This window comes from Cucurbita maxima, unplaced genomic scaffold, assembly GCF_002738345.1.
Source record: "Cucurbita maxima cultivar Rimu unplaced genomic scaffold, Cmax_1.0 Cma_Scf00006, whole genome shotgun sequence".
NCBI lineage: Eukaryota > Viridiplantae > Streptophyta > Magnoliopsida > Cucurbitales > Cucurbitaceae > Cucurbita > Cucurbita maxima.
Window position 1 is genome coordinate 3,691,846 of NW_019272022.1, and position 9,755 is coordinate 3,701,600.

Here is a 9,755-nt window from a genome sequence, read left to right on the forward strand (position 1 = left end):
TTTTTTTTTTTTTTTTTTTTTTTTTTTTTTTTTTTTTTTTTTTTTTTTTTTTTTTTTTGTAGGATTATAGTGATTGACTATCACTATTAGGGTAGTAAACTTTTAGACCAAATCAAGTAAATTTCATTTTTTTTCCACCCGAACACGTTAAATGGAATCGAACGTCATCAAATGTTCTATTATAAAATGTCTTCCAACACATTCTATGATGATCTTAGTAAACATGTGGTAGCATATCGACTAATGTTCAAGTCAAGAGACGAGATTTGGGCATTTTCCCAAATAAAAGGTAACTACCTGATCAAGAGCATATCTGGGTTGCGTGTTTTATCATCCCATGAGTCAATATGTAGTAAATTAAATTTATTTTGAGTATTTTTTAATCGTTTTATTTGTTCCGTACATTCATGTATCACTTTACTAAGGTGTCGGCATAGTCAATCAGACAACCGTTTAAGCTAATTTACAAATATAATTCTTCGAACAAACCCAGTTTTTTTCTCCATCGAATAAAGAACACCCATAATCATTTATTTATTTAATTGAGAAAAAAAAAAAAAAAGTCAAAATTTTCCACACAACGTGACATATCATTGGCAAGGAATATAATTTTTACAAATATATGCTCTGCACGTTCATTTCCATGGACCATTCCACGTCAGCAATGTGAACCCATATTTAAAAGCCTTCCCGAAAAAAATAAAGAACCAGAGAAGCCATGGCCATAACCAAGGTTCGACCAACAATGGCGATTTCTGTGCCGAAAAGAAGGTGGACGAAGCAATCGAAGAAAGTGAAGGAAACAAAGCTTCGTCTATACGGCGACGTTCTGTTCAAGCTTCTGTATCGGATTCCTGCAGCGATTTTCTTGCTATTGGTTCTGTTTCTGTGGTCGTCTTCCACCACCGTTATTTCTGGAAGATTCGTTCATGTCTGTGTTTCTTCCAGGAAGCTTACCAATCTTTATTGCCTTTCTGCTGGCTCACAGCCTAACTCTGAACTTCCAATGCAAGTCCTTAATCACAGTCGCTCCGACTCCGCCCTTCGGTAAAACCTTCACCTTATCTATCTACGTCTTAGTCTCCTATTTCATTATCAACTAGGTTCCGACTCCGTAATTTTAATATATATATATATATAGATACACATGAGATAAAGCCTAGATTTAGGCAAGATTGGAGACGAAAAAATATAAACCCGGTTTAGCTAACAAGCACCCCCATTTTCAAATTTGTAACGTTCTCTTTGTGTTTTTTCTTTCGAGCTTCCCCTTAAGGCTTTAAAACAATCCACCCTTTTGGGCGGGCCTAGCGTCTTCACTAACACTCTTTTCTTCTTTCAATTGATATGAGACTGCCACCAAATCCACCTCTGGCACATCTTGTGATGTTTGACTTTGATACCATTTGTAATGGTACAAATCCACTAGTACAAGATATTGTCGTATTTTAAGGCTTTAAACCTAAAGTGGGTCCCACAAGGCGAAATGAAAATATTTATATATATATATATTTTTTTTTTTCTGTATCTAAATATTTGATTTATATTCTGATGAAGGAAATCGGAAACAACAGCAAATGAACTCCAAAATTCAAGTTCCAATGGCTACATAAAGGAAATTATTGAAGTTCCAGAACCTTCCCAGTCTACATCTTCTACAAGCAGCAGCAGCAGCAACGGCACCATTTCTGCAGAATCCTCGAAGGAGATTAATCAACACCATTCCACCGGTAAGAATTCCACCGGAAGTCAGCCAATTACGGCAGAAGACGACGAGATTGACGTTGCAATGAAGGCCATTGAAGAACAGCTACGGCGGCACCGGTCATGGAAGTGGGTGTCGCCGGAGAATGTTGGGGCAGCGGAATGCGGCGGAAGAGGGATTTACGTGTACGAACTTCCGGCGAAGTTTAACAAAGAATTGGTGGAGCAGTGCCACGACATGGTTCCGTGGATTGATTTTTGTAAGTATTTTAGTAATGATGCCATGGGAGAGCCGATTCCAGAGCTTGGGAAAGGGTGGTTTAATACTCATCAGTATGCGCTCGAGCCCATATTTCATTCCCGGTAACTATGGTCCAATTTTATTTACTTATAAACCTACTATTATTTTCATTTCCTTAATTAGCTAATCTAGACTCGCTCGTAACAAAATACACCATAGAATCTTTTCTAAGGTTTATAGTATCCTTGAAGTACACTACAGAACCTGAGGCCGGTATAACCCTTGAACACTCTCTCTTAACAAAATACACCATAGAATCTTTTCTAATGTTTATAGAACCCTTGAAGTACACGACAGAACCTGAGGCCTATATAACCCTTGAACAATCTTCCCTTAGTCGAGGCTTGACTCTCGAACAAAGTACACCATAGAGTCTCTCCTGAGACTTATAGAGCCTTCAAATAGCCTCCTCATAATCAAGGTTTGACTCTCTATCAAAGTACACCACATAGTGTCTCCTAAGGCCTATGGAGTGCTCAAACAGCTTCCTCTTAATCGAGACTCGACTCACTAACAAAGTACACCATAGAGTCTCTCCTAAGGCTTAGGGAGCCCTCAAACAGCCTCCCATTTATCAAGGCTCAACTCTCTAACAAAGTACATCATAGTCTCTCCTTAGACCTATAGAGCCCTCGAACAACTTTCATTTAATTGAGGCTCGACCCTCTAACAAAATACACCATAGAACTTCTTCTAAAGCCTATGGAGCCCTCAAACAATCTCCTCTTAATCGAGGCTCGACTCCTTCTTTAGAGGCATCGAACAAAGTTCACCATTTGTTCGACACTTGAGTCACTTTTGACTACACCTTCAACACTCACAACTTCGACATTTGAGAATTCTATTGACATGACTAAGCTAAGGGCATGACTCTATACTAGGTTAAGCATCTAGTTTACTGAATCTAACAAGACCTTCTTCCTTCTTTGCTCCGCCGCGAACAGAGTACTGAAGCACCCCTGCAGAGTCCACAACCCAGACGAAGCCAAGCTTTTCTACGTGCCCTACTATGGAGGTCTAGACATTCTCCGATGGCACTTCAAAAACAACGTATCCTACGCCCTCAAGGACTCATTAGGCCTAGAACTCGTCCAGTGGCTCTCGACCCAGAAACCATGGACTCGAAGCTCAGGAAAGGATCACGTCTTCGTTTTGGGCAAAATCTCATGGGATTTTCGAAGAAACACCAACAACAACAATGCCAACAATTCAAATTCATCATGGGGCACCAAATTTCTAGAGCTCGACCAATTACAAAACCCCATCAAACTCCTAATCGAACGACAACCCTGGCACGAAAACGACGTCGGAATACCCCACCCTACATTCTTCCACCCTCACTCAGACGACGACGTTTTCGCCTGGCAATGGAAAGCCCTCCGATCCGAGAGAAAAAACCTCGTGGGATTCGCAGGCGCCGCCCGACCCGACTCGCCGGAAAACATACGGTCATTACTAATAAACCACTGCGCCGCAGCAGAGAACGGACGACTCTGCCGGCACGTGGACTGCACGTCAGGGAGCTGCGACAGAGCAGAAACAGTGATTACTCTGTTTCTGGAGTCGGAATTTTGCCTGCAGCCACCGGGAGACAGTCCGACGAGGAAATCGGTTTTTGATTCGTTGATTTCGGGGTGTATTCCGGTTTTCTTCGACCGATTTACGGCGTATTATCAGTACCCATGGCATTTACCGGAGGATTACGGGAAATATTCGGTGATGATCGATAAGGAATCGGTGAAGAGAAGCGGCGGAAACGTGGTGGAGAAATTGAGGGGAATTTCGGAGGAGAAAAGAGAGGAAATGAGGAGCTATATTATTTATGAGCTCTTGCCTGGCTTGGTCTATGGAGATTCGAATAATGTGATGGACAAATTCCAAGATGCTTATGACATAGCCATTAATAATTTGCTTCAAAGGGTCTCCACGTTGTAAAAACGACGTCGTTTTGCTTTTGTTTTTATTTATCATTTTGGTTTGAAGATACTAAGAGAAAAAACATGTATAGAGAGAAATTATTCCACCTAGATATATATAAATCCTATGAGTTATGACACTATTTTTTCCCTTGGATTTTGATTTATAATTTACACACATTTAATATTATTAATTTAAATAAATTTATAATTTTAAAACTTTTATGTCTGTATTTAATATGTTTACTCATTCATTTATTTATGTGATATTCTTTTAAAAATTCATTAATTTTTTAAATATTTGATAGCTAATAAATTATTAAATTATTTATTAGGTGTCTTTATTTCTGGATCAAATATATATATATATATAAACATATCTTGTTTTATTTTAAAATGTTTTAAATTTAATGATTTTGACCCGTATGATCCTAACTAAATAGTTTCAATGTCCTTTTAGCTTATATGGAAATACTTTTTGGAAGTGTAGGGGTATTTCCGTCAATGAAGCAGCTGAGTGTGCGAGCAACAGAACAGTTGACTTTAGATGCGCATGTTTCGGAGGATTTTGGGCAGGTGTCCCGTTTTGTCTCTTTTCCGTAACCGTTATTTAATCTGTGAGGTGGATGTATCATGTGATGCTGATAGAGCAGGGCCACCGTCCGATCTGGATCCCATCACATTTTCCTCAACTTCACCATTATACCCCTCCTCTCCACATCTTTCGGACACGTCACTCTTACTCTCCCTCTTTGGCCAGCTGGCAATCACGCATCACACGTCGTTCCTCTTTCCCGTACAACTCATTAATTTGAATGATTAAAGTGTTTTACACGTGGCAGAGTTTTACGTGTGTTGCCCCTCATGACGAAGCCCAGCGTCTCGTATCGCTGAAAATAAATACTCAGAACTTGTCAGATCGTTTTGTCCTATTATCATTTAATAATTGTCAATTAAGTTTTATTTATTACTGCCACATCATCAAATTGACTACGTGTAAATTAACTGTATTTTTTTAAAAATAAATTATAAATTACCCTAAATAATCCAACAACATATAATTTAAAAAGTAAAATAATAGCATATTTACGCTTCATATTTATCCTTTTATAATTAAATCATTAGTAACAGAAGAAAATATTAAAAAAAAAAACATAAAATATATCAAATATACCGTTTACCAAAACCTCAAAATAAAGGAAATTACGAATATATAAAATATATTTTAATAAATAATTTAAGAATTTAGAAAAATAATATTAATATTTGAGATTAAAAAAAATTATGGTTTTGAGAAGAAACATGTATAATTACTAAAAAAGCCCTTTGTTATTTAAAGAATACGTTGAGGAGAACGAATTAGGAAACAATAAACAGAAGAAAAGGGGGTGTGAAATTACGAAAATACCAAGAACAGACAACAACCAAGTCAGTCAAACAATAGTTGGTTTAATCCAGAGACAAAAGAGCGGCGGAAAATATTTAGTGTATTCTTCGAATGGTATGATATAAAATGTACCACAAATTAATCTCACATTTTCTCTCTTTAAACCATTCTTCATTAGAGCCCACCATTGATGCACCTTTCTGTAAAGCTTTCTCTGTTTATAAACCGACATTGATGAGAAGGATTCTGTAATCTCTTGCAATGAAACCCAAAACCCTTAATTACCATGGCTACCACTGCGACGGCGGTCAGAGTAGTGGCAGTAGTAGCTCTCCCAGTCCCCCTCATTCGCCGCCGCGTTACGCTTCTAAGTGGCGGCGGAAGGTGCGTTCGAACCTCCATTGGAATCAGCCGCTATGGGAACTCTTTGTCGGTGGCCTCTTCACTTTCAGGTTTAGCTGTACACATATGCTGCTTCTTCCTCTGCTTTATGTCTCTGGTTTCATCATGTGTGTTGCCCCTTTCTCCTCCTTCGTTGCTCAGCCCCCTCCTCCCCCTGGTTGGGTATATAATACCCATCTAATGTATCACCGGCTGCACCGCCATGTTCATTCTCATCATTCCTCCCCAATTCAGGTTCGATCCTCTTCCTTTTGGGGTTTAAACAAATGGGGTGGGGGGTTTTTAAGCATTTGTTCAAAAGGTGTGTGATTTGTCTTGTAGTTGTCATCTGTTTGGAAATACAGAAGGTTGAAGGAGATGAAGCCATGTTCGAATTCAACCACTTCTCGACCGCGTTCAGGTAATAACGGTGCAAGATCCCACATTGGTTGTGGACGAAGACAATATCTGCTAGCTGTGGGCTTAAGTACTCTTTCGTTTGAATTTCAGAGTTGGGCGATACTAATACTTACTTAATTGTTGATGCTAATGGTGGACTCAACCAGCAACGCTCTGCGGTGAGTATTGAGTTGTGAACTCTATTCGGGTTAGTATTGAGTTGTGAACTCTATTCGGGTTAGTGTTTGTGTTATTTGAGTGGCACCTTTGTTTGTTAATCCTTGTGTAGATCTGCAATGCGGTAGCTGTAGCAGGGCTTCTAAATGCCATTCTAGTTGTTCCCCGCTTTGAGTTTCATAATGTCTGGAAGGATTCAAGGTATATGCATATGGAAGTCTTGTGTTTCATGGTATTAAGAGCTTTTCTTTTTCTTTATTGCTTCTATTTTCAGTTCTATCGCATCGTGTGTGATCCCACGTTGGTTGGGGAGGAGAATGAAACGTTCTTGATTAGGGTGTGGAAACTTCTCTCTAGTATTAAGGGTAAGACTAAAGAGTGACAATATCTGCTAGTTGTGGGATTGGGCTGTTACAAATGGTATCGGAGCCAGACACTGGGTAGTGTGCCGGCAAGGATGCTGGGCCCTAAAGGAGGTGGATTGGGGTGTTGCACATCGATTGGAGAAGGGAATGAGTGTTAGTGAGGACGCTTGCCCTAAAGGGATTGTGAGATCCCACATCGGTTGGGGAGGAGAACGAAACATTCTTTATAAAGGTGTGGAAACTTTTCTCCCACATTGGTTAGGAGGAGAACAAAACATTCTTTATAAGGGTGTGAAAACTTCTCCCTAGCAGACACGTTCTAAAAGCCTTAAGACAAAGCCTTAAGACAAAGCCTAAAAAGGACAATATCTGCTAACGGGCGGTGGACTTGAACGGTTACCCATCAAACTTTTCAATCTCAATAATCTACCATAAATGAATCAAGTGAAGAGCTGGGGAGCTATTAAATTGTTCTCTCACTATTCTTTTTCAGTAAGTTTGGTGATATTTATGATGAAGATCATTTCATAGCAGCCCTCGACGGTCACGTTAAAGTCGTCAAAGAGCTACCGGAGACTTTAATGCAAAGATATAACTACAACATCTCGAACATTCCTAACTTTCACGTGCAAGCTTGGTCTCGTGCGGATTATTACCGGGGAGAGGTTCTACCTGTTTTGCAAAGGGAAGGGTACGTATGAATGCATATTGGTTCTGCTCAAACGTCTTACGTTTTCTAAATTCGAGAACTAAAGGAAATTCTGTCATCACTTCGACATCTAATCTGATGCAGAGTCGTTCGAGTGTCGCCATTTGCGAACAGATTAGCCATGAATATACCACCTGAAATTCAATTCTTAAGATGCCTGACAAATTATGAAGCACTAAGGTTCTCTTCTTCCATTATGGCTCTTGCACGTAAACTAGTTAGCCGGATGATCGAAAAGAGTTCAAGGGATGACGGGAAGTACGTTTCGGTCCACCTACGGTTCGAGGAGGTACTGATGCTTCTCGATCTCCCGGACAACGTAATTGTTTTATCTCTTCATTTGCTTTTGTTCAGCTTATCATCTCATATATGAACTCTAGGACATGGTAGCTTTCTCCTGTTGTGTATATGATGGAGGTGAAGCTGAAAAAATCGAAATGGATTCGATCCGAGAAAAAGGATGGAAGCAAAAGTTCAAACTCAAAGAGCATCTCATTTCCCCCGGTCTTAACCGAATTAACGGAAAATGCCCGTTAACCCCCTTGGAGGTACCTATAAGTTACCTTGAATCGTGTGTTTTTCGACGATCATTTTCGAGTAACAATTTCTTTAACAAAAGCTTATATTGTGTTGTACTGTTCATATGCTTTTCTTTGTGAACTTTGTTCTTGTCATGTTAGGTTGGAATGATGTTGCGCGGTATGGGGTTCGATAATAACACTTCGATATATTTGGCTTCGGGTAAGTTGTACCGGGCAGAGAGATACGTCGCTCCGCTACATGAAATGTTTCCTCTTTTGCATACAAAGGAATCGCTTGCAACACCAGATGAGCTTGCTCCTTTCATGGTAAATTAATTTTGATCTCAATGGCTTTGTAAGATTTTAGTAAAACCATGACGGCTGATGAAACATTTGTAGCTTTTCCTTCGATATTTGGGAGAGTGTAGAGCAAAACTGTAACGGTTTAAGTCCACCGCTAGCAGATATTGTCTTCTTTAGGCTTTTCCTTTTGAGCATTCCCTCAAGGTTTTAAAAACGCGTGTGCTAGGTAGGGAGAGGTTTCCACACTGTTCTCCTCCTCAACCGATGTGGGTTCTCACAATCCACCCTCCTTCAGGGCCAGCGTTCTTGCTGGCACACCACCTCATGTCCACCCCCCTTCAGGGCTTAGCCTCTTCGCTGGCACATCACCCGGTGTCTAGCTCTGATAATCATTTGTAACAGCCTAAGTCCACCACTAGTAAATATTGTTCTTGTTGAGTTTTTCCTTTCTGGCTTCCCCTCAAGGTTTTAAAACGCGTCTGCTAAGGAGAGGTTTCCACGTCCTTATAAAGAGTGTTCCGTTCTCCTCCCTAACCGAAACTGAGATTTCAAACATAACTATTACCAAAGCTCCTTAATCTGCCATCTCTTTCCGTTCAACTCAAAAGCTTTTACGTGTTCAAAACAAAAATCGTCACATCTGTTAAGTTCTAGGGAGCGAAGCCAGAACTTATAACATTGAAATGAATTGCTTGTACTCGAAACTTTTTGTGTGAGAACGAGTTTTGCAATTCAAGAGATATCGTATGAACTGAAATGTATCGACTATCCATCGACAGGGATATTCTTCAAGATTGGCTGCTCTGGATTATATGGTATGCTTGTTAAGCGAGGTCTTTGTAACCACTCAAGGAGGCAACTTCCCACACTTTCTAATGGGGCACCGACGTTTTCTCAACGACGGGCACGACAAGACGATCAAGCCCGATAAACGAAAGCTTGCTATTTTAATGGATGATAGAATCAAATTAAGGTACACACCCATGAACTTTCAAATTACTTCTTAAACATGTTTACTGAAAGGTATTCCGACTTCGTATCGATGCCAATCACGAAAAGGTTAACGATATATTAGATGAACTGCATAGTGTTCTGTTGCCATCAAGATAACTTTATATCGTGTCGATTTACAGCTGGAAAGAATTCAAGGAACAAATGGGGGTAATGCTTTCGGAGAGCGACCGAAAGGGGCTGATGGTACCGAGAATAAGACGATTCAACCGAAAAACTTCTATCTACACTTACCCTTTACCCGAATGCAGATGTCTTCAAAAATCCCTTAACACCAACTCCACAGACAGTGAGTATACACTCGATCAGCTCCACGGAGCCACGAGATAGCAACATTGCTCGAAATTTTGCTCGGTGTAGATATTCGTCGCCTTGGTAGCATGGTTGAAGATGCTAGTTCATGAACTATCCTTCAGCTTTGTTTCCATTTATTAGGTTCCCTTCAATTATGAACATGGTTGTAGAAGAGCAGAGTTCTTTTGAAGGAGCTGAAATGGGACATTATCAGCGACATCTTAATACAACCTAGGAAGCTGGAAATGATTATTATTGGTTCTTTTGGGGTTGTCTTTTTTTTTTTT

At 39.9% G+C, this 9,755-nt stretch overlaps 2 protein-coding genes across 2 annotated transcripts; both read left to right on the plus strand.

Annotated features, from left to right (window-relative positions):
- The first annotated feature begins 743 nt into the window (after positions 1–743).
- Positions 744–4,020, plus strand: LOC111480258 (xyloglucan-specific galacturonosyltransferase 1-like). Its single transcript, XM_023125197.1, has 3 exons — positions 744–1,047; positions 1,558–2,067; positions 2,950–4,020. Exons 1-3 carry the CDS (start codon positions 746–748, stop codon positions 3,938–3,940), a joined length of 1,803 nt encoding a protein of 600 aa, XP_022980965.1. The 5' UTR covers positions 744–745; the 3' UTR covers positions 3,941–4,020.
- A 1,388-nt stretch (positions 4,021–5,408) lies between these two features.
- Positions 5,409–9,755, plus strand: LOC111480260 (O-fucosyltransferase 10-like). The gene is made up of 10 exons (XM_023125201.1): positions 5,409–5,944; positions 6,032–6,110; positions 6,200–6,267; positions 6,378–6,466; positions 7,124–7,321; positions 7,424–7,628; positions 7,720–7,887; positions 8,020–8,187; positions 8,943–9,136; positions 9,297–9,755. Exons 1-10 carry the CDS (start codon positions 5,570–5,572, stop codon positions 9,502–9,504), a joined length of 1,752 nt encoding a protein of 583 aa, XP_022980969.1. The 5' UTR covers positions 5,409–5,569; the 3' UTR covers positions 9,505–9,755.

Excerpts from the sequence above, each read along its gene's own strand:
- LOC111480258 (XM_023125197.1), top strand. The coding sequence starts at position 746 with ATGGCGATTTCTGTGCCGAAAAGAAGGTGGACGAAGCAATCGAAGAAA. Across the intron at positions 1,048-1,557 it reads CGCTCCGACTCCGCCCTTCG|GAAATCGGAAACAACAGCAA; the intron begins GTAAAACCTTCA and ends ATTCTGATGAAG. Across the intron at positions 2,068-2,949 it reads GAGCCCATATTTCATTCCCG|AGTACTGAAGCACCCCTGCA; the intron begins GTAACTATGGTC and ends CGCCGCGAACAG.
- LOC111480260 (XM_023125201.1), top strand. The coding sequence starts at position 5,570 with ATGAAACCCAAAACCCTTAATTACCATGGCTACCACTGCGACGGCGGT. Across the intron at positions 6,111-6,199 it reads CACTTCTCGACCGCGTTCAG|AGTTGGGCGATACTAATACT; the intron begins GTAATAACGGTG and ends TTTGAATTTCAG. Across the intron at positions 7,888-8,019 it reads GCCCGTTAACCCCCTTGGAG|GTTGGAATGATGTTGCGCGG; the intron begins GTACCTATAAGT and ends TTGTCATGTTAG.